Here is a 23,071-nt window from a genome sequence, read left to right on the forward strand (position 1 = left end):
ACCATGCAGAATGGGATAGGAAGAGGACTAGTGCGTTTTGACCGTGGCTCATGTGCCAAGCACCTCACTGGACCATTGATGTATATTGTTGCACCAGTGACACTAGTCGCACTAGCAAAAGAGTGAGGCTGGAAGTGTTGTAAAAAGAAGACCCAGGGTTGGGTTCTCATATGGAGCTGAACCAGCTGGAGACTTTGGTGTCCCCTTCCCCAGTTTCTCCCACTTGCATGCTTCCTTTTCTGTGATCCCAGAATTAATTGGGTTCTTGACTTTTGAGAAGCCTGTTACTCTCGTGCTGTAGCTGATTTTGATGGTTAGAGGGGCTGGCAAGTGAGCACCTCTTAAACTTAGATTGCGTGAGGCTGGACATTGGCAGAGAGAGGCTCTGTGAACTGTTGGATTCCAGCACATGCTTAGGAAGTGTGTATGGTCTCCTGTTATGTCGTCCCCTAGCAATCTAGTCATTTGGTTCCTTTTGCATCCTTTTCCTGGGTGCCCATGTGATCTTCCTCAGACAATGTTCTCATCATGTTATGTCTCTGCTCAGAAACCTTGGCAGGCTTCCTTGCCTACTATATAGAGTCTGGAATCCTCAGCCACAGAGACAAGCCCCCGTAATCCGTTCTCAGACTTCTCTCCTGCCTTATTTCCCTTTGTTCTCCCAAACCTGCACCCTGTGCCTCAGTCAAAATAAACTAGTTTTTGTTCCTTAACCCCCCATCCGTGTTCCTTTGCTTGTACTCTCTTCGTGGCATTCCCTCCTCCTTCTCTCATCTTTCAAGATCAATGTCTCATATGACCTTCTCAGTGAAGCTTCTCTGATCCCCTTGACTGAATTAGTTGCCCTCCTTCCCATTTTCTATAGCAGGGGCTGACCTTCAAATTTAGCTCTGATTACTGTCTACCTTGGGGTATGTCTCCCCATGTGTACTCATGTCTGTTTCATGCCTCCTCTTCCTGGCACATAGTAGGCCTTTGCAGTGTTTGTGGTTGAATGAGTCATTAACATTTTTTATGTACTCGCTTTGGTCTTTGTTTTATGAGCTTTCAGATTCAGAGTGGCCCTTTGCGTTTTTTCCTTGTCTTTGTGCCTAAGGAGAGCCCTGGTTTAGATTGATGATGCTCTGACTACAGGCATCAAAGGCAAGAAAGTGCAGGAATTCTGTACAAGGTAAGATTATTCATTGCTGAACAGTAACTGTTCACATGCCTTTGCTGTGAGTTTTGTTGGAAGGTGGTGCTCTGTTCAAGGACCTGAGCTGGGATCCCTGGATGGCTCAGCGGTTTGGCGCCTGCCTTTGGCCCAGGGTGCAATCCTGGAGTCCCGGGGTTGAGTCCGCATCGGGCTCCTGGCGTGGGGCCTGCTTCTCCCTCTGCCTCTCTCTCTCTCTCTCTCTCTCTCTCTCTGTCTCTCTGTCTATCATGAATAGATAAATAAATAAATCTTTAAAAAAAAAAAAAAAAGGACCTGAGCTGAGTGTGATACAGTTCATGCAGGGGAAAACTCACAGGTGGTTTATTAATCTGGTGTCCTGCCTTTGGGCTTGGCATTGGCCCTGGTCCTTTCCACTGGGAACCAGCAACTACAAATTCACAGTTTTCCTTGCCAACAGCTTCAGCGTGTGGAACAGAAGGCTCTTTGATTATCATAGAAAAATGCACATTGTTGATGATAGAAGGAGCTTGGGAACCATCTGGTTCTACTTCTGATTTTACAGATGGGGAGAAGACCCAAGAGGGGAAGGACCTGATTAAGACTGCACAAGGAATCAGTCAGTGGTGGAGATAGTGCTAAAAGTGAGATAGTACTAAAAGCGAAAGTCCTGACTTTCTTTCCAGTCCACTATCTTTTAAATATAGTATTTAACATTTATTGAGCACTTACTAGAAAAGAGATACTGTTTTCATGCTTTAGATGTAACACCTTATATGTAGCTACGTTATATATTGACTCCAGAGTTGGACTGGGTAGATTTGAGTCCTGGCTCTATCACTTGATGGCTGTGTGACTGGGGCACACAGTCTATAAACAGACTTGGAAACTGAGGCAGACAGAAATCATTCAGATCTACTTTCTGATTCCACTGCTCTGATTTTTAATATGATGGAAATGACAGTCATCTCCTTACCAGGGGAGTGGAACAGTTTTCTAAAGAGCTTGCTCCCAAGTCATGTTCTCTCTATGAGTGAGAGATTTCCTCCTGGCCATGTCCCCCTGTAACCTGGGGAAATGTCTTGAGAGGAACCCGGAATGTGTTGAAGGAATGAATGAAAAAATGAAGCAAGCCAATGAGTATTAGTTTATCATGTTTATCAAGTCAGGTAGTAAGTGCAGTTTTAGAATAAACTCAGTCCAGGATCTTTCTGTAAAAGTACCCAATCAAGGGTGGCATGATTCAATTCAATAAACACATATATTTGTGCTCTTGCTATACACAAAACTCTGGTATTGAGAAATACACACAGAGGAAAGCAACACATTTCCCGCCCTCCTATAAGTAATTATCTTCTCAGAGCCTTCTCCCTCCAGTGCAGTTGGGAAGACAGAGAAGCACATAAATAACTGAAATCAGACTGGCTGTGGTAAATGTAGTAAGGAATGTAAACAAAGTGGGAGTTTGGGAAAAGGAGAAATCAATCCCGGCACAACCAAAGGGGGTCTAGAGAAGGATTCCTGAAAGTGGACATTTGTGCTGGGCTTTGGAAAAAAGTTCATTCCTATGAGAAGCTGCAGTTTGAGCAGTGGTCTAGAAGTGGAGATGAACAGGTGTGTGTGTGTGTGTGTGTGTGTGTGTGTGTGTGTAGGAGAGGATTGGACTTCGTAAGGAGAGTTAATTATCTGAAGTGGTAGATTGTGGCCAAAATGTAGAGGAGAGTTGGGAGGAAAAACATTAACATTTATTGAGGGTCTGCTCTGCATTGTGACTTGCAATATGTTAGATGCTTTACACACTATAATTTAATTAATCCTCACAATCCTACAACATGGTTATATTTATCGCCAACTTAAAGATGAAGAAGACAGACCTTAGAAAGATTAAAGTGTCCAAGGACAGGTAGCAAGTAAGTGACAGAGCTTGGTCCAAACTTAAGAGTGTTGGATTTCAAAGACCTATGTTCTTTCCATTATGCTGCAAGGCTCCTAATACCATGACTTGGGCTTGTTTACTCGGGCTGCATAATGGAGGCCAGCCTGGAGCAAAGAAGGTCCCAGAAGGAGAATATCAATGAGGAGCTGTTGGAATAATCCAGTTCAGGCTTAAACTGTGAACCACTAGCCTAATATGGAAGTTACCTGGTCCAGATCTGCTTGATTAGTTTAATGTGTGAGCATTTTTGGCAGCTGCTGTAGCACCATCAACCAAGTGCGTTGCCATCCTTTGCTAGTAGAATCTCAGAATCAGTTTACAGAGGCTGCTGGCAACCTTATGTTTCACATTCAGTTCTAATGTGAGATTAGCAGTTCGTTACAGAAGTGTCTGGGGAGGAAACCCATTTGGCGGATATCATTCCTTCATTTTCTTACCCTCATATTCAACAAGAATCTATAATGGAAGAAAGAGATCCACACTCAGAGTCACTAGGCTGCTACATTCAAGTCCTGGTTCTGTTCATTATCATCTATGAGCCCTTGATCTCAGCTTCTTTCTCTGCAATATTGGATCTGTGTTGCTTTCCTCTTCCTGGCTTGGGGTAGTATAAAGAAGTGGCCAGGAATATGCACCTGGATTCTGAGAGATTAGGCTTTAAATTCCAACCTCTTATTCTTCTTCTGGATTGATAGTAGTTAGGTTATATATAGACTCCAGAGTTAGACTGGCTTAGATTTGAGTCCTGGCTCTGTCACTTGCTAGCTGTATGACTGGGGCAAGTTATTTAACCTTCCTAGGTCTCAGTTTCTTCATCTGTAAAATGGGGATACAAATACTACCTACTGCATAGCGTTGTTACAAGGATTGAGATAACATGTCAAACACTTAACACAAGGCCCAGCACAGAGTAGGTGCTTGATGAATGTTAGCTTTAGTAGTAATCATATTAACCATGATTATTAATGCTATTGTTTTTATAGAAGGTATATTTATTTGGTTGATTTTCCCTACTTTCTTACTCTGACATCTATTTTTCTTGCCTTCCATTGCTTCATCAGGAAACTTTGAAATAATACATTGTTCTATCACAGAGCTGCAAAGTATAACATGACAGAAAGTGCCTGCAGGAAAAGGGTCAGTCGAAAGTCAGTGGCTCATTATAAAATCTTACCTGACTTGTGTTTTCGCCTACCTATCTCCACAGTAAACAGGAACAGAGCAGCATATTTATTCCCTTTTGCACAGCCTTCAACAAAAGTGCTAAGTAAGACCCCTCCAATGCACTTGCCGAAAAGTACAATAACAGTATCTCTGGAAAAGTGGTACCTAATTTGGTTCTTCTTTCTCTCCAGCTTAAACCCCTCTGACCTTAACTTAAGTCATTTCTTCTTATTCCATTTTCCATGAATGTGGAAAATTTTCTTCTGATTATGAAGGCAGGATGAGATCAAGATTTTCTCAAGAGAACCTTTTGTGTACTTAAAGCCAGAATCCAGTTAGGCCTCCTCTTCTCTTCTCCAGGCTAAGCAGTCTTGGTTTCTTTTACCTCACTCTTAAAACCTATTTTCCGTTGCTTGGATCACATTGGTCATGCTTCTTTTCTTTCTTTTTGGTTTTTCTACTTCTTGGCAGTGACCCAGACTGCTTTGTCTGCTAATAAGAGTCCAGCTAAAACAGTTTAAGAGAAGAATAACTTCAGGTGTTTTCATTCATTTATTAACATTTATTGGGTGTTTGTCCCATGCTGGGCCCTTTGCTAGATGTAAGGTATCCAGAGAGAAATCAGACATAGTCTTTATTCCCAGCCCACAGTCCAAAGGAGGTGTACAATCACATGTTACGTAAGTGTGAAGAGCTGGAAATTGTTGAGGGCAGTAAGTAGAAACAGATCATCCATTTTACCTGAACTATAGGTCAGGATTTCTGCAGAGGAGAGGTAGGACATAATGCAGGAGGGGCAAGGTTGAGGAGGCCCTGAGTGACAGCCCAGGAGTTGGGTTATTCCAGTGGTGGTGGACACCCATTAGAAGTGTTGGAGCAAGGAGATGACAGGCTCAAACTGGCTTTTCAGACCAAGGACAGAGATACTATAAGCTTTAGTCTTCTCTGTCCTTCAGGGATGTTTTCATATTACTTGAAAGTAATATGATGGATTCCTTGTTTTTATACAGGCTTTTTGCTCTAAAACTTCTATAGAAAAAGAAGTTCAATAGTTCTTGAACTCTGGAAAAATTTCATTCTGTATACAGGCAGGAAGTTCAGAAGAAATGAGAGGGAATTGGGTGCCCAGCCTATATAAGACCCAGTGACAGGCTGCTATATGTAGATGTGTTCTGGCCACATTCATCCTTTCCCAGCCCTGTCCCAGGAAAAGGTCCAGGAAGGAAGAGAGGGCTCCAGGGCTCATTGGGGTATTTAGTAAGCAATGCTGAGAAGATTCAAGCAGAGTGAGAGTCAGAAATTCTTTCTGAGGAGGATAAGGGGCCCAGAGGAATTTGAAATGATGGCAGAAGGAATCAGGGCCAACCAGGCACTTAGAATCCTAGGTCATGAATCTGAAAACCTCCCAATTCTATCTCTCTGCCTTTGTACTTTATTATCAGCTTATTCCTTCTGGCTGCCTTGTTGTGGTTTACAGAGTACTTTTGAGGGCCACAGATGATCTGGGGAAGCCATATCTCAAGCTAGAGTCATAATTGCTATTTATTGAGTGTCTACTCTGTGCTAGCAATTGTGCCATGAACTTAAAATACATAAGCTCATTTAATTCTTACAACCTGCAGCGTAGGTGTTCTTGCCCCCATTTTATAGATGATGACAGTGAAGCAGAGACGTTAAGTATTGTGGCCAAGGCCACTTCATTAGTAAATAGGAAAGCCAGAGTTAAATCTAGGCCCCCATGGCTTAGAAGCCCATGCACTTTCTACTTCCCCAGCCCTTGAGTAGTTCCAAACAGCAGAATAACACAAAATCCATAAAGGGGAATTCTGTTTTTAAGTTTTTTTTTTTTTAATTATTTATGATAGTCACACACAGAGAGGGCAGAGACACAGGCAGAGGAAGAAGCAGGCTCCATGCACTGGGAGCCCGACGTGGGATTCGATCCCAGGTCTCCAGGATCACGCCCTGGGCCAAAGGCAGGCGCTAAACCACTGCGCCACCCAGGGATCCCGAATTCTGTTTTTATTATAGGCCTGCTAGAGATGGAAGTGAACAGAGATGCATTCGTGTCCGTATGTGAGCTGGGGGGAGGGGAGGAATGAAGTTAGTGAGGAGGAGAAATAAGCAGGGTTGCAAACTATGGCCTATATGCCATATCTGGCTTACCACCTGTTTTGTATGGACTGCAAGTGAAAAATACTTCTTATATTTCTAAATGGTCAGGGGAAAAATTCAAGAGATTATTTGTGACAGGAAAATTATATAAAATCCAAATTCCAGGGGCACCTGGTAGCTCAGTTGGTTAAGCACCCAACTCTTGGTTTCAGCTTAGGTCATGATCTCAGAGTCTTGAGGTCAAGCCCCACATCAGGCTTCATGCTTAGCAGGGAGTCTGCTTGGGATTCTCTCCCTCTGCCCTTCCACTCATGTGCTCGCTCGCGCTCTCTCTCTCCCCCCTCCCCCTCCCTCCCTCTCAAATAAATAAAATAAAAGGGTGCCTGGGTGGCCCAGTCGGTTAAGCATCCAACTCTTGGCTTCAGCTCAGGTCATGATCTTGGCGTCCTGAGATTGAGTCCCACATCAGGCTGCATGCTCAGCAGGGAGTCTGCTTGAGATTCTCTCCCTCTCCCCCATCCCAACTCATGTGCATACTCTTTCTCCCTCAAATAAATAAAATAAAGGGACACCTGGGTGGCTCAGTCATACATCCAACTCTTGATTTTGGCTCAGGTCATGATCTCAGGGTTGTGGGATCAAAGGCAAAATTAAGTAGTCACGACAGAGGTCATGTGACATGGCCTAAAATATTTATTATCAGGCTTTTTGTAGGAAAGAAATTGGCCAACTCCTACCGCAGGCAACAAGAAGGAACCTGGAATAGACAAAAGGCAAAGAGTTAAAGTGCAGAGGTGTCCAAGGTTGTCCCTGGAGATGTGGCCACAAGGAGAGGGAGTGTAACCTGAGCTTCTTTGGGCCCTGGAAACAGTTTCATGGGGCCACAGAGAGTTGTTGGAGAATAAGAAGCACAGTAGGAAAGATAATTGTATGTGCTAACATTCTCTGTTGGACAATAAAGAAATATTTTATGGATGAAGTAATTTAGTCAGATCTTTACTAGAGCCCTTTTTGAGCCAGATATTAGGTTAGATATTAGAAATAAAAAGATGAAAAAGATCCATCCCTGCCTTTGAGGAGTTTATGGCCTACTGGGCAAGCCACATCTATATGTGAATCGCCAGCTCTGTAACATGCCGTGGATGTGATGAAATGCTGGATGAGGTAGAAAAGAGCTAGGGACTGCTGTAATCTGTGGGGCCACTTTCAGTAATTCGTGAGAGGCCCTGAAGATGAATAGGTGTTATTCTCAAGAAGCAACATGCCGGGCTGAGGGACAGCTTGATCGTGTGCATGTTTGGAATGACAAGGTTAGAGGAGAAAGAGACTGTGGAAATGATTTAGATGATCTGTGGCTAGGCAGCTGGCAGGGCAATAGAATTCAATAGAGAAGAAGGGAAGGGATGAAGGATAGGGGTTGGACAAGTTGAGTTTAGGATACATGATTTGAGGTTATGGTGAAACATATCTGGCTTCTAGTTGGAAAACCATTTTAGAAATGTTAGCACAAGGGCCCAGAACTTAGATTTAAAAAAAAAAAAAAAGATTTTATTAATTCATTTGAGAGAGATAGAAAGAGCAGGAGCAGGAGGAAGGGACAGAGGGAGAGGACAAGCGGGGAGCCTGACGCAGGGCTCCATCCCAGGACTCCAAGATCATGACCTGGCCTGAGCCAAAGTGAGACGCTTAACTCATTGAGTCACCCAGGCACCCTAGAATTCAGATTTAAACTGCATGTTCAGAGCGTTTCCACTGGAGAAAGGGGAAGCAGGTACTCATTTGACATATGGTAGCTAGTCTCAAGATTGAAAATTGCAGCGGACATATAGAAAATGAAGTCATCACATGGTAAGCTAGCGATAATTATGCATTGTTCATGTTTATACTGCCTGCTACTCTTAGCATTTTCTTTATCTTTCTGTCTCTGTGGCCTCCTGTCTGCGAGACTGGGACCTAGGCACCAAGAGATGGAGTCAGAGTTCATTCATCTCTAAAAATGTGGATGCCAGAGAGGTGTCAGCTTTTACCTTCTGCAGAACACACCTCAGTGAACAGAGCTGTCCAGATCTGTCCTCCAGGTCCAGGTCTGCAATCCCACAGTGGAAACAGAATCTGAAAACTTTTACTCAGACCCTCATTAAATCTTCACATGCTTAGTGTTGGCATTTTCAAATGATCAAATGCCTTATTTTAAAGACAGGAAATCTGTGAGGGCCTTGTGTATATCTACTTACCAGTGTGATGTATAGGTTTGAGGGACACATAGGGTGATCTTTATCTTCTCTGATCATTTTAAAGAAGTCAGATTTTTATATCTTTTCTTTTTCTGCTCTTTAAGGATTTTCATGCCAGATGAAGCAAAAGCCAGCGGGGAAGTGAAGAATGCCTGCTACCTCCAGAGACTATTGAAACACTTCCTGTAGCTGGAAGACGGCAGCCCTCTGGCAGGAGCATTACTTCATTATTTCATTTCAGTTTACAGAGGATTTAGTTCTCAGAAGCTGGGCAAGGTAAGGCTGGATACACATTTTGCTTAACCTTTTAGATTGCTTTGGGTTGGATGTGGGTGGGAGATTTTGGTGTTCAGTGGGCAGCTAGGATTAGCTGGGCTGCCTGGCATGCCTAAGACAGTCACTTAGTAGGGATGAGCACATTTCTACCAGAATACAATAGCAGAGAAGGTCATAAGGAAAACCGTGTAGTAAGTAAAACATACTTACTTACTTTTAATTATAAAAGTAAAACAACTGTGCCATAAATAACAATATCAAATACAAGGTATCAAAAGTATAATTCTGTACCCACCCAACTTCCATCACCCAGAGTAACCATTGTTAATAATAGCTTGAGATGTATCTTTCTAGTTTTTTCTTTTATTAACTTGTAGTATTTGTGACATACATGATGCTATTGTGAAGTGTTCTTGAATGCCTGAGGCTCCATCCTGCCTGGCAGGTTAGAAAAAATGCCTTAGTTGTAGATTGAGTCAGATGAAGGTTGGGCAAGGATGGTTTGAGCCTGATCTGTGAGCTTTTATAGTCCTTTGTAGCTGTGTATCACACTTTTTCCTCTGAAGTTTCCCAGTGACACACCGTCTTCCCTTTGCCCCATTCCCAACTAGTTCCCCTTCCTGAATTCTCCCCTTCTTTGATGGTACCTCTGCTCTGTGGTTACATGACTTTAGTTCAGAAACATATATCGAAGTCCCCCTCTGTGCTGGCTCCTTGCTGGGTAGGGGGGACACCCAGAGAAAATAGGCCCCCTCTCTTCCTTCAAGGAGGATAGGCATCTCTGACTCTTCACCATCTCTAGCTGCTTGGCAGAACTAGAACCAGTTCTGCCTCCAGCTTCATCCCCTCACCTCTTTCTCTTCCTTCCATCCCTGCCTCAGCCACAGGCCTTCCTTGCTTTCTTACTGGCTGCAGCAGCCTCTCTCTGCTCTCCCAGTCCCCGGCCAGCCTCCACTTGGTTCTGCACATCACAGCCAATTTCATGGCCCAGTCTCTTCTCACTGCCTAGAACAGTGGTTCACAAGTGGTGAAAGTGGGCTCTGCAGATGTTGGGGGTCCTTGAACCTTTACAGGGTATCTACCAGGTCAAAACTGTTTTCATAATAGCACTAAGATGTTATTTGTTGTTGCAGAGTGGCAGTGGGTAGAAGTGGTGGTGCTTTAGCATGAATCTAGGCAGTCCTAACTGCCCTAACTAGCCCGGAACTGTCCTAACAGTCATTGTATTCCTCATTGCTACACTTTCAGTTTTCTTAAAAATGCCATTTTCACTTAAGAATGTCCTGATGAAGCAGTAAAGATTGCTAATTTTAGTGAATCTCAACCCTTGGGAACACATCTTTTTAATATTCTGTGTGACAGAGTGGAAATACTCGTAAAGTACTTATGTGCATACCAGAGTACAGTGGTTGTCTCATCAAAAAGCATTTGTGGGATTGTTTGAATTACAAGCTGAACCAGCCACTCTTCATTTTCCCGAGAAAGAATGACTAGGGCTCGGTAAGGTTGCAGAGTATCTAGGAACCAGATGCCAGAGGGCCTTGTGGCCACATTTATAAGCCTCAGTGATGTGATTTCAGCCTGCCCTTTTCAGCTTTTTATCCTGTCCTGCTCAAACAAACACAATCCTTCACTCTTGCTTGCTCTTTCTGAAGCAAACACTTCCTTTACCCAGGCTCCATCCTTCCTCTGATCATTCCTCCCCCCAGGAGATGCCATGACAGTTCTAAGGCTACTGTGATCCCAGAGTCAGAACAATGGAAGAAGATGGACCTGACTCCAGACCTTTTCCCTCTGGAAATCTTGCTATCCCAGCCCTGTTTGAGGCCTGCTGTGACTTGGCACCCTGCCAGCACCCTGGTGGGTCTCCGACTGCCACTTTCACTGCACTTGAGTGAGATACTGTGGTCTGCCTAATGAGAGCTGGCCTCCTACACACAGGACTCCTGGGTAAAACCTGTGAAATGGCCTAGCCCCTTGGAATCATGCTCACCGACTGTCCTTTGATTGAGCTGATGACACAGGTGGCTCCTTTCACCCATTATGCCTTAAATTGACTAGCTTCTGTTTAAGTGTACTTTTTCCTTGACCTTGTCCCCTACGTAGTAATGATACCATTAGAAACGAAATTGACCAACTAATAATAGGTCAGAGAAAAGAAGAATGTAGCCTTGTACCTGATACCAGAACTACCATGAAATAATGTGGTTGGACTGGTTTGTAGCTCATCCTCCGTAATATGCCAAAACACAAAATACACAGTTATCTCCAAGTAAAACAAACTTCTGATAAATCAGATTTCAGAATAATACAGTAATGATAATGTGATGATAATGCCTTTGTATTGTATAAGCTAGAGCAGCTTTGCCCAGCCTTTTTGACATCATAGCACACACAGAAAATGATACTGTTCAGCCCGGTGATGGGATCAATATTTCATTCACAGCACATCAGTAGGGAAGCTCTGTGGTAAGGTTTCTAAATAAAAGCATTCTTGTTGGTGCCTGGCTCACTCTGACAGGCTATCCCTCCTGCCTCTCAGCATGAATGCTTAAATATAATATTAATAATATTTAATATATGAAATATATAATATTAAGTATACTGCTAATAACCTCATAGTTAAAAACTTGAATTTTAAGCCAGTTTGTCTAGATTTGAATCCTGGCTCTGCTACTTACTAGCTATGTGGCCATGGGGAAATTAATCACTTAATCTCTTTGTACTTCAGTTTCTTTACCTGTAAAATGTAGGATAATTATACTTCTCTCATAGAGTTGTAAAGATTAAAGAAGTTAGGCTATGGAGAATGTAGTGTTTTGCAAGATGCTTGGGACATTGCCTGGCAGCTGGTGAGCCCCATCTAAGTGTGTGTGCTGTAGCTAGTAGCAGTGTGCACCATGGCTGCCAGTAGTACTCCTTCAGAGAGTACTACTGATGAGCTCTTTCTTCCCAGGCCCCTTGTCATTGCCTCCTCCTCAGCCTCATGTTTCTCAGTCTTGGTTCTTCCTTTCACTTCGTCAGGTTTCCATTGTTGGGGGGCCTCCACCAGCTGGTGACTAGGAAGCGACAGGATGGACCACTGTACTCATCAGCTTGCTCTCACCACTCTTCCTTCTCTGGAAAGCCGTTGTGACTGAGGGAACTAACTCTTATAGGTTGGGAGGAGGAGTGAACCATAGACTTTGAAAAGAACTCTCGAGTACTCGGGAGGAGTGAATTGCATTTGCGGAGCTGAGTTAGCCAGCAAAGACGTGTTCTTATGGGGCAAATGATCATCTTCGGTATCACACACCAGGTGCAGGAGCTGGTCAGTTGTCCATAGGCTCCACCAAAACATGGAGAACAGATCTGCTGATCTGGTGGGCAGTGTGGCTCATATAATGAGAAATGACAGTTCTTTCAGAGGTATGGGCCTTAGGGTCCCCTGTGGGGAGGCCAGCAGATGAAGAAGACTTGCCTGTTGGGAATATCTGTCCTACCAGTTGAGATGCCTCAGCCCCTCCTCAGCTGCTCTGGGAGTTCTCTCTGATTCACACTGACCGGCCAGGCTGCCTCTCTTTAGGCTTAGCACATGCTCTGTCTCTGTCTCTCTCCCCAGGCCCCACCCTGGCCAGTTCCCACTCATCCTTCAGATGTCAGCTTAGCTGTCCCTTCCTCTCATTACCAAACTGGGTTTGATATCTACTTTCACTCCATGGCACCTGGTACTTCCCTATCATATGGCACTTGTCCCACTCTATTGAAGTTGTTTTATATGTCAGTGGATTTAAATTCCTAAGAGCAGGGATACTTGGGTAGCTCAGCGGTTGAGCATCTGCCTTCAGCTCAGGGCATGATCCCGGGTCTGGGGATTGAGTCCCATATCGGGCTCCCCTCGGGGAGCCTGCTTCTCCCTCTACCTATGTCTCTGCTTCTCTCTGTGTGTCTCTCATGAATAAATAAATAAAATCTTTTAAGAAAAAACTCCTAAAGGCAGAGACTATGTCTTCTATTCTCACTGTCTAGCACAGGACAGTCGGTAGGTGCCCAATAAATACAGTATTTGTTGAGTGAGTAAGTTAGTGGTACTTTCACACCATGTCTTCTTTGACCCTCACCACAGCTTAGTGGTGTAGGGAGTCCAGGCCTTACTCTGACCTCTTGCGGTATATGAAGAAACTGATACTTAAGAGAAGCTATCACAGACAGTAGACACAGGTGGTGGGGAGCCAGGATTTAAACTAGTATCTTACAGGCTCAAATGCTCATTACATAATTTTGGTTTTTACGAAGTTTTTCTTTTTTTTTTTCTTTTTTTTTAAGATTTTACTTATTTATTCTTGAGAGACACAGAGAGAGAGGTAGAGACACAGGCAGAGGGAGAAGCAGGCTCCATGCAGGGAGCCTGACACAGGACTCGACCCCAGAACCCCAGGATCATGACAAGCCAAAGGCAGATGCTCAACCACTGAGCCACCCAGGTGCCCCAAAGTTTTTCCTTTTAAAAAAATATCATTAAAAAAAATTAAAATAGTGTTTGTTGTTTTTCAATATCATAAAAATAACATCTTCAAAGCACTAGTATTCCTGAAACATTTTTTCCTCACTAACTATTGAGATTCTGTACAGAGAAATCTAGTGCACTTGTTACTTAAAGGGCCTGGGTGACTTGCACTGCACCTAACACTAAGTATGTGCATCATTTCATATCATTTCATTTCAGTGCAAGTTTTCTGATGGTTGGTGTGTATCTGACACTGTGCATGGCTTTTAGGAGAGGCAGGAATGAACAGGCAACAGTCCTGGCCTTTAGGAACATTGAAGAATGGGACCTCATGGCCAAAGCCCATCAGTTCTCTAATAGAACTTCTAGCAGGGTGTTTGGGAGCAGAGGAGGAGCACCATTAGTTCTGTGCAGTAAAGCCATCTATTTGCCTAGTACCTAACTGATTTCCAAAGTGTTGGTACAAACTGAACTCATTCAAAGGGGGTGGAGACTTTGGGGGTGGGGGGAGCAGAGACTTTTGAGTTGGGTTTTAGTGGCTGAGAATAAGTCTCGGGCCAAGGGAAGGAAGTGAGCCAAGGACCAGTGTGATTGTGGAGCCTTACGCCCCAAGGAAGCTTTCATCAAATGTTTGCATGCTTAATGAATTAAGGTCCCACAGACCCTGCCAGTGGACTTTCTGTGATAGAATAGAGATTATGGACAGGCTTCAGATGGGGAACCTGTCAACCCCTCCGTAGGATGATGACACCTCTCCCTCCCTTCCCCCACAATGTAAACAGGGAAGCTAAGCGTGTTGTTGGGTTTTTTTTTTTTTCTTTCATTTCACTGCCTTCCTACATTTTTTTCTTTCTAGTTTCAAAAACAACTCTCCTTCAACAAGTTCTGTTTCCAAGGAAAGTCTTAACCATTTGTCCCTTCTGGCGTACCCTCTTCCATTGAAATCCATGCAGAATAGACCAGGTACTCTGTCTTTTTGTGTGTGAAGCCATAAAATCTAATATTGAGTATGCGGCAGTGCTCAGAGGTATGATTCTTCCACAAGAGGCTCCCTCAGCCCTGCTGTGGTAAAAGCCAAGTATAAATTGCCACTAACAGGGTTTTCTAGCCAGAGTCGTAAGTATGTCTGAGCATCCTCTGTGAATTATAATGCTGCTAGCTCTTTTGCTGCTCCTCTGCATTGCCTGCCTTTTGGCTATTTTGCTTGTCCTTAGGCCTTCCATCCAAGTACAGGCAGAGGAAGGAGAAAGAGAAGCAAATCCAGAATCAGTCCACTCTGCATTTACCTCACAGCACTGATAAGAAAACAGATGGACTGGCACTGGACTGCACGCAAGGGCAGGGCGAGAGGGACAACGGCCCCTCCTCCTCAGCCCGCTTGCCGCAATGGCCAGTGCCCCTCCCTGTGCTCCGGAACAGCCCCCAGGGTTTCATTTCTGTAGAATTTCTTACCGTGTTGGGCAGCTTTTTCCCTTTAACTTAGCACAGTGAGGATGGATATTGGGTGCTAATATTTAAGTTGGATCCTCTGAATTCATAGTGTGTTGCAATCCCCAGATAGATCTTGTGCTTATACTGTTGGCCAGAGTAGTATTTTGAGATCCTCTGTGGATTCTTTTTGTCCATGTGTTTATCTGTTCTCTAAAGTATAATTGAAAACCTGCTGGCATCAGATCCAAAAATGGGAGGAAGAATGCACCTATACTGAGCTTTCAGACACTTGGCTGCCTAACCATGCTTTCCGGATTATGGTTGAATGTACCATTGTCATGTGTGCTTTCTCCTGATGGCTGTTGTGTACTCGTTTCTGAGAACGATGTATAGATGTGCATTGGCCCTAATCAATCTTCTCCAGCAGACTTGCCATTTCTCTGACCGTATTCAGCCAGGGTCCTCTGAGAAGAAAGTGGGCCTTTCCCCCCAATGGGCAAAGAGCCAACTTCCATTACAAAATCTCTTAGAAAAAAAAAAAAAAATCCAACAAGCCAGAGCCTGTGTTTATTGAAGGTTGGTCTAAAAGTCTCTTACACTGAATGCCCCACCAGCACCCAAGTGCCTCTATTTTAGAAGGATGTAAAGGTTTAATCACCCTGGTGGGGATTTAGACCCAGAGACTTCAGAGAAATCTTATTATTTCTAACTGCAGGCAAAGAGTATTAAGGCTCCACTCTGGATCAGGGGCATGACATGTTCTATAAGTAATTTATCTTTAACAGGGGAAGGCCCTTACTAGATAGAGTGTCTTAGAAACAGTGCCATGATTGGGCCCTGGTTCCCTGTTCCTCCTTTCTCTTCCCCCCTCTCAGCCTCCTACTTATTCTTTCCATCCCTACCCTTTCCTGCCTGGTGTGGCCAGTGTTGAAATGTCTGCCTCACAAATGCTCCCTTTAACATGGGGAGCCTCCCTTTAACCTGCTGGCCAGTGAGAGATAATAATATTTTTGCAATGAATGACCTCACCCAGCAGCCTGGTGTAGACTCATCAACTGCAGACTTTTCAGACTTCTAAACAGACCTGACCACATCCTCTCAAATTAGGAGCTGAGGAGTAGGGGAGAGTATCCTTGGGGTCCCACAGGTACTCCGGTCTGTGCTCCTAAACATAAAGTAATTTAGGCAATCCTCAGAGCCGCTCTCTGTCCTATTGTACCTCCAGGGGCAACTCCACTGAGGCCTATGGATCCCTGTGCACATCCACTCGGTGTCACTGAGCCTATGATTTCATTTGCATGGGCCCCTCCCAAGCCACACCCTTGTAGCTCCCTGGATCCTGCCTTTCTGGTGCTGGGGCAGGAGGACGTCACAAGTGGGATGCTGCTTATGGATTCATTGTTTTTATTGCAAACTGCAGTTTGACTAGTGGCAGATCTGAATCCATGTGCTAATGAGCTTGGTTAGAGCAGGCTCTGCTATCCTCTTTTAATCTAGCCTGTCTATCTGAGTTCCTTTCCACAGTTAATGATCTCCAATAATGGCTTTGCCTTTAGTTTTGCCTCCTGGGTCAAACAAATCAATAGTCCTCATAGATATTTAAAAACCATCAGTGTAAAGCTCCTGGGTCCCCCCTCCCCTCCCCTTTTTTTCCCTTCTGGGTGAACTTATGGCTTGATCAGTATAGTGATATTTCCCTTACATCTCTTTTCCCCCAGAGATGGGGAGCAGTGAACCCCTTCCCATTGCAGAGGGTGACAAGAGGAAAAAGAAGAAGCGGAAGGCCCGGGCCACTGACTCCTTACCAGGGAAGTTTGAAGGTTGGTCACACGACTTCTCAGATCTGGGCCTGTAGCTCCCCGGGCATGAGAGGAGCATCTTGGTAGCCCATAGGTCTAGATCAGAGCATGCGTCATCTGAGAGTCAGCTCGTCCTTATCTGTGTGACAGGGATGAATGATGGGATGAGAGAGCTCTTGGATGGTGCGCTCTGAATAGTTTCAGCGTTCACTGTAGGATAGAAAGACCAATCTGTCAGACTTGTGTATGGAGAGAGATTGGTTGGTGCATTTTAGCCCTTTTCTGATGCAATCTTTTCCCCCGCCATTCCTGGAGTCACTGCTGAGAGGTAGAACAGCCATGTAAGAGGATGAGAGAACACCAAGGGCCACAACTCCAAATGAAAGTTAAATCTTCTATAAACAGAGGATTTGACTCCTAGACATCACAGCTACTTGTGCTGTATGAGTTTGAGTCGATTTTAAGAGTTCATGCTGTGTTCAGGGGACATGATGTTGGATCGTCAAAGATTCTGAACACTGTGTGAGGCACAGGCTCAGTGCTGGTCCTGTCATCACTGAGTATGTGATGATGAAGTGAATCATCGAACACTTCTGCAAGGGCCTAAAAGGATCAGTAGCTCCTCCAGGAATGATATGCCCCCCTCATCCATTGTGTTTCTTTCACTGTGAGACCTGAAATACCTTCCCCTCATGGTCCCTCTTTCCAGTGTTGTAGGTACACTAGTGAATTGATTGTTTTGTAGAGCGGTTCCAATAACAAGCCCTTTATGAATCATGAATATTGGACTTCCACCCACCAGGCTATCCTGACATGCATGAAAGGCTAATCCAAAGTATCCATTGTGAGTGAAGCATGTCATTTAAAATACTTAAAAACAACAGTGTGCATGCTTATAAATAGCTGCAAGACCATACCATGATGGATCCAGGATGGTACTAAGTGTAGGGTTTGTCTGTTTGTCTTTAACTTAAACAGTAGATATATATGTATAGGGGTGTAGGGAGGGATGGACAAAAGTCTCAAGGTTTTTAGAATAGTTTCCAGATCAACAGGTCTTGCTCTTACAGTGAACATGAGACTATATCCTGTTATTCGAGGATGACTTGTACAATTATAAGCCTCTCATGCTAAGAGTGATAAAATCTAATTTCATGGTTTGAAAGTATTCTGCACACCCTGTGGGTTTAAATGCTGGGCTGCCTCAAGAGGAAAAAAGGTGAAGAATGGAATTTAGGGGAGGAGGAGGTCAGCTTGGCAAAGGCCATGATGGAGCTGTGGTTTCCTTTGGAAGGGAATCAAAGAGTCTGCGCTATTTGTGAGCTTGGGCAGGTCACCTAAATGTTCTTTTACCCCAGGCCTAATACTCTGTTAGAACTGCTCTGAATCAGCACCCTAAAAACCTCGAAGCATCCGTTTGCATCCTCCTTCTGTCTCCTGTTTCCTGTGGGTGACTTCAGAAACTTCTCAGAAACCTCCAGTGACTTCTATTAAATAAAATAAAATAGTGCTTTATTTCCCTTTGTATCACCAGGGTCTAGCACAGAACTAGAGCATAGAGCAGGTGCTTAACAAATGAGTAAAGGAATGAATGATGTCCATTGAAATCATACTCCTTCTGTGAGGATCCCATGGTTTCCCTACACAGATCTAACCTTTCCTTCCCCCTATTTTTTTTCCTGTGTCTTGTCCTTTTATGGTAGTGCTCACTACTGCCCGGTTTATTCTGGGGTCACTTGTCTACATGTCTGTCTTCCCCACTGGACTGTGACCCTCAAAAGGCAGGGACTATATTTTATTCCTCACTCTGTCCCTATTAATAAATTTAATACATTGTTTGGTACATAACAGGTGCTCAGGAAGCTTGGGCAGAACTGAAATTCACTGACCTCATCTCTAAAATGAGGAACAGGATGCTTTCAATGTGGTCTAGCTGTTGAGAAACTGAGTCCTGTGATGACTGGAAGAGTTGATGGTCTTCCTTGTCATTGTGTGCCCGTGCTATCACACCAGGGAAGCTGAGTGACAGCAGCTCTTCTGTCCATCTGAGCTTGCAAAGGCATGACTTATCTTGTTTTTCCTCTCACCCATTTCACCTCTAGACACGTACAAGCTGACCTCTGAACTGCTTGGAGAGGGAGCCTATGCCAAAGTTCAAGGTGCTGTGAGCCTACAGAATGGCAAAGAGTATGCTGTCAAAGTGAGTGTCTCATCTGGGTGCCAGACTTTAGCTGGTCCGAAGCCAGATAAATTTTATATTCTGCAGTATGGCAGCTCAGTAATAATGGGGACTCCAAAGATGTTCTCACTGGATTCAACTCTTGGTTTCTGTACTTACTTGCTGTGTTAATTAACACTTTTTTTTTTTTAAGATTTTTATTTATTTTTGAGAGAGAGAAAGAGAGAGAGCACAAGCAGAGAGGGAAGGAGGGGGTGAGGGAGAAGCAGGCTCCCCTGCTGAGCAGGGAGCCCTGACTCAGAGCTCCATCCTGGGATCATGACCTGAGCCGAAGGCAAAAGTTCAAGCGACTGAGCCACCCACCCAGGCTCCCCATTACTTAACACTTCTATCCTTCAGTTTCCTTCTCTGTAAAAGTCTTGATGTGGGGATAGAGTATGTGTACAGTACTTAGAACAATGCCTCACTGATAGTAAGCTACCTCTTATTATTCTGAAAAATGAAGTAAACTTCAGAGAATAGACAGCCAAATATCAAGTTAGAAGGCCTACCTGAATCTCGGTTTTACCAAACTGCTACTTGACTTTGGACAAGTCGCTGAAATTCCTTCAGCCTCAGTTCCCACATCTCTAAAATGAGGGTAACAGTACCTGGCCTTCCTGTCTCAAACAGAGTGGCTATGAAGGTGAAAATAAAAAGGAACACTGGTAGAATTAGAAACACTACCAAACACACAGTGCTATAAAGTGATGTGCAGTATCATCAGAAAGAGGACTGAGCACTCAGCTTTGGGGCAGGAGGGGTGGCTCCTTGCTGCATGGCCTTGGGGTGTCTCACTCTACCCCACTGTGCTTCCATCTGCTGGCTCCACATGGAAGAAGGGATAGATCTGGAGCACTGGTTTTCAAAGTGCGGGAGCATCAGCACTGCCTGGAAACTTGTCAGAAATACAAATTATCTGGCCCCATCCCAGACCTGCTGAGTCAAAAGCTAGGGGTAGGCCCAGCAATAGGATTTTAGCCAGATCTCCAAGTGGTTCTGACACTGAGGTTGGAGAAGCCCTCATTTAGGGCTGTTTTACATTTAGTGTGGATCAGAATCATCTGGAGAGCTAATAGCACAGAGACCCAGTTTTCTTGGTAGAGGATAGGGCCTGGGTCTTTGTAGGTTCACCAAGTTCCCCAGGTGATTCTTATACCCACCAAAGTTTGGGAACCACTGATCTAGAAACCAGGTCTCATTAAATCCAAGGGGGGCAATTCAGATGTATTTCACATCATCCACGTGCACCCCCAGGTCTAAACCCTGCCTCATACAGGCAAACCCAGCCAAAGTGCCTCCTGAAAGAAGTGTTTCTTCTCTTAACCAACTGGCCATAGTCCCAGCTGTGGATTAATAAAGGAAAACACTTCTGCCAAGCCACATTCCTTTTTGCTGGAGTGTGGCTTCATATGGTAACAAAAGCACTTACCTCAATTCCTTTTTGGACACATCAGTATAAATTACAAATAATTTTTTAAAGAATATATTACGTGTGGTAATAAACCACAAATATAAGTTGATTTTCAAAAGTTTGGGACATTTATGCATCCATCCAGACCTGTTTCTTCAAGATTGGATCATAAAAGGACAACCTGGCCCTCTGTGCCCCTGGGCATCTTTGGTGCAAACATTGAACCCTGGCTTGGTCATTCTTTGGTTTGAGCAGTTCGGCACACGTCTCTTATCTCTCCTGTCCTTTGGAAACTCCCTAGAGATGGGCTACTTCTCCCAGCATGGCCCCACAACATTTAATTTTATTAGGGCTTCCCTGTAGCCATCCAAATGATGAATCCTAGAGTCTCAGGGTTGAAATGAAATTTCAGGATAATCTGGTCCTGAATTTCTTCCATAACTCCTCAAATAGTTGTCCATGTTCTGCTCCATGACCTCTGATAGCAGGAGCCTATTACTTCTGCAGAGAAAATAATGCCATTGCTGAATAGCTTGCGTGCTAGAAGGTACTTCCTGACTTTAATCTGAAATGCTAGGTAAATGAACGAGTTAAATAGCTTCTGTGCCCCAGCATTGCACCTCTCTGACTGCCTAGAACATGGGCCCATGATGGTTTACTACCAGACATGGACTGTATAGACAATTACACCTGGTCATGGGTGTTTGTGCTGCAACACACTGGAGAAGTTTGAAGTATTCTACGCAGCGGTCTGGAAACGAAGGAGCAGGGTGTTACCATCTGTGCTGCCCACTCCATACGTAGGACCTTAAGGCAGAACCAGCTCTGCTGAAGACATGCCCCCAGGCTCTACTTGGAATGGTTTGGGGCACTCGGTGGGTCTATGGAGATGTTCAGTTAGCCAGTCCCTGTTTTAACCACTTGTTCATCTCTTGGCTCACCCAGGCCTTCAGTTCATACTTGCCAAGCATCTCTAGGTATAGGTGGGAAAGACAATGCCTCTAGGTTCTGTGAGAGAAGCTGGATGGCACATAGATAGGATATGGCACAGGGATAGGATAGCAAGGCAGCTCTGGGGTTGAATGCCAACCCTGTCACCACTTATCAGAGCTGCGGACAAAATGTTTGACCTCTTCCTGTCTTTTGGGATTGTATTATAAGAAATAACTGAAACTGTACCTGAGTTGCTTAATGCACTGCCTGCAAAGGCTAAGTTCCCTGCAAAACTGCAGAGATGGGGTCTGACCTGGGCCTTGGAGCTTTAGTTCCTCTCCACTGTGTCCTCCATCCCCCTTGCTCTTCCTCCAACCCTGGAAGATCCTTCAGTGGAGGTTGTAAACCTTGCCCTTAAGACAGGAAGAGATGCCCTTGAGGTAGGAGCTGGGTAGAGGTAGCTTTTTATCTTCTTGCTGGCTGCCTCAGTGTCCCTGGGGCACTGGGGACAGTCCACAGTCAGCTGGGGACAACAACCCCATTGGTTTCCACAGTGTTTGCTTGTCAGCGTCAAAATAGGCCCGGCCAGCCTGGAAAGCCCTTGGGTTGGTCTCTTGTGTTGCTGGCAGGGTCACAGTGCCTGTGTCACCAAGGCCTACTCCATGCTTGCCCTTGTAACTGGATGTGGGCTGAATTGGGCCTTGGATTCTCCCAGAGGGCTCCTGCTGAGAGGTGTTTCAAGGTCAGATGGGTATGACAGGTTTTATTCTTCCCACAGATCATCGAAAAACAAGCAGGGCACAGTCGGAGTAGGGTATTTCGAGAAGTGGAGACGCTCTATCAGTGTCAAGGAAACAAGTGAGTACAGTCTTGGGTTACTTGCTGCTTCTCTTGTGGGGATGCTTAGCTGCAGAAAAGGTCATTTCTCATCACCTCCTGACCCCAGCATTTAGCTGTCATGACTTGGCCACAACTGTGGAGGATTTTTTCTACTTTCCGTGTTTAAAGAGAGAGAATGGAAAGAGGAGACGAGGCAGCAGCCTTTGCTTCTGTTCAGGCTGAAGTACTGAAGTACCCAGGCAAGTCGGAAGAGTGAGCAATCCGAATGAAGGGCCGGGAGAAGATGGGGTCCCTTCCTTCAAGTGCCTATGGGAATGAGGTTGACGGAGTGTCACCTGGTACACGCGGGCCCAGCTTTTGGGACTAGATGAGGACAGGAGAGCTAGTACGAATCCTTACTGTGTCCCAACATACACCCAACATAGTAGTGTATGTGCAGCTGCCGCTCAGGCTCCAGGAGCCCACTCTAGCGCTCTGCTGGCCAGCTGGGCCCAGGTGGTTTCCAGCCCCGCCTCAGCCAGCTCACCACTAGCTCCAAATGAGTGGTTCTCCCATGGTGGCTTTAAATCAGGGTCACCTCTAAGACTCTGCTTCCCACCCCCCCTTCTCCTTGCACAGCAGGGTCAGCGGGGAGCCAGCGGCCAGGTATTGATGGCTTTGTCATTAAGCTTGGAGGATGGGGGCTGCTGTTGATTTAACTCCAGGCGCTGCTTCTACAATCTTCTTTCAAATCAGGCCATTTTAGTCATCTTATTTGGATGCCTTCACACTAGTAAAAGCCCGGTGTCTCCCAAAGTGGTCAGCATTTTTTTACGAGGGACAGATTTTTATTTTCAGCCCTGCAGCTTCTGAGTTCAGCATTAGAGCCTCTACTTGGTTTATTTCGTTCTTTAAAAGAAAAAAAGCCCCCAACACGTCCGATATCCAGGCCGGTAGTTTCCCTCCTGAGTTACAAGACGACCTTGTTGGCAGAGCTCCGTAATGCTCAGGCAGACAGGGAGTGCTCACCGGGGAAGGCCACAAGTGCTACGGCGGCCGGGAACGCGGCCGTTTCATTAAGCAGCGCTTAGCA

At 44.8% G+C, this 23,071-nt stretch overlaps 1 protein-coding gene across 9 annotated transcripts in view; it reads left to right on the forward strand.

Annotated features, from left to right (window-relative positions):
• MKNK1 (MAPK interacting serine/threonine kinase 1) overlaps positions 1-23,071 on the forward strand; it is a 41,255-nt gene that overhangs the window by 1,325 nt on the left and 16,859 nt on the right. For 4 of the 9 annotated variants that reach the window (XM_072772283.1, XM_072772282.1, XM_072772284.1 and 1 more), the window contains exons 2-6: positions 8,707-8,878; positions 10,588-10,738; positions 16,514-16,615; positions 18,697-18,794; positions 21,938-22,017. In XM_072772283.1, coding sequence (XP_072628384.1) covers positions 10,636-10,738; positions 16,514-16,615; positions 18,697-18,794; positions 21,938-22,017 — 383 coding nt within the window. In that variant the 5' untranslated portion in view covers positions 8,707-8,878; positions 10,588-10,635. Of the gene's footprint in view, positions 1-8,706; positions 8,879-10,587; positions 10,739-14,220; positions 14,328-16,513; positions 16,616-18,696; positions 18,795-21,937; positions 22,018-23,071 lie in introns of all 9 variants that reach the window. The other 5 variants (XM_072772289.1, XM_072772290.1, XM_072772291.1 and 2 more) reach the window with 2 other exon arrangements.

Source organism: Canis lupus, chromosome 13, assembly GCF_048164855.1.
Source record: "Canis lupus baileyi chromosome 13, mCanLup2.hap1, whole genome shotgun sequence".
In the NCBI taxonomy this organism is placed as follows: domain Eukaryota; kingdom Metazoa; phylum Chordata; class Mammalia; order Carnivora; family Canidae; genus Canis; species Canis lupus.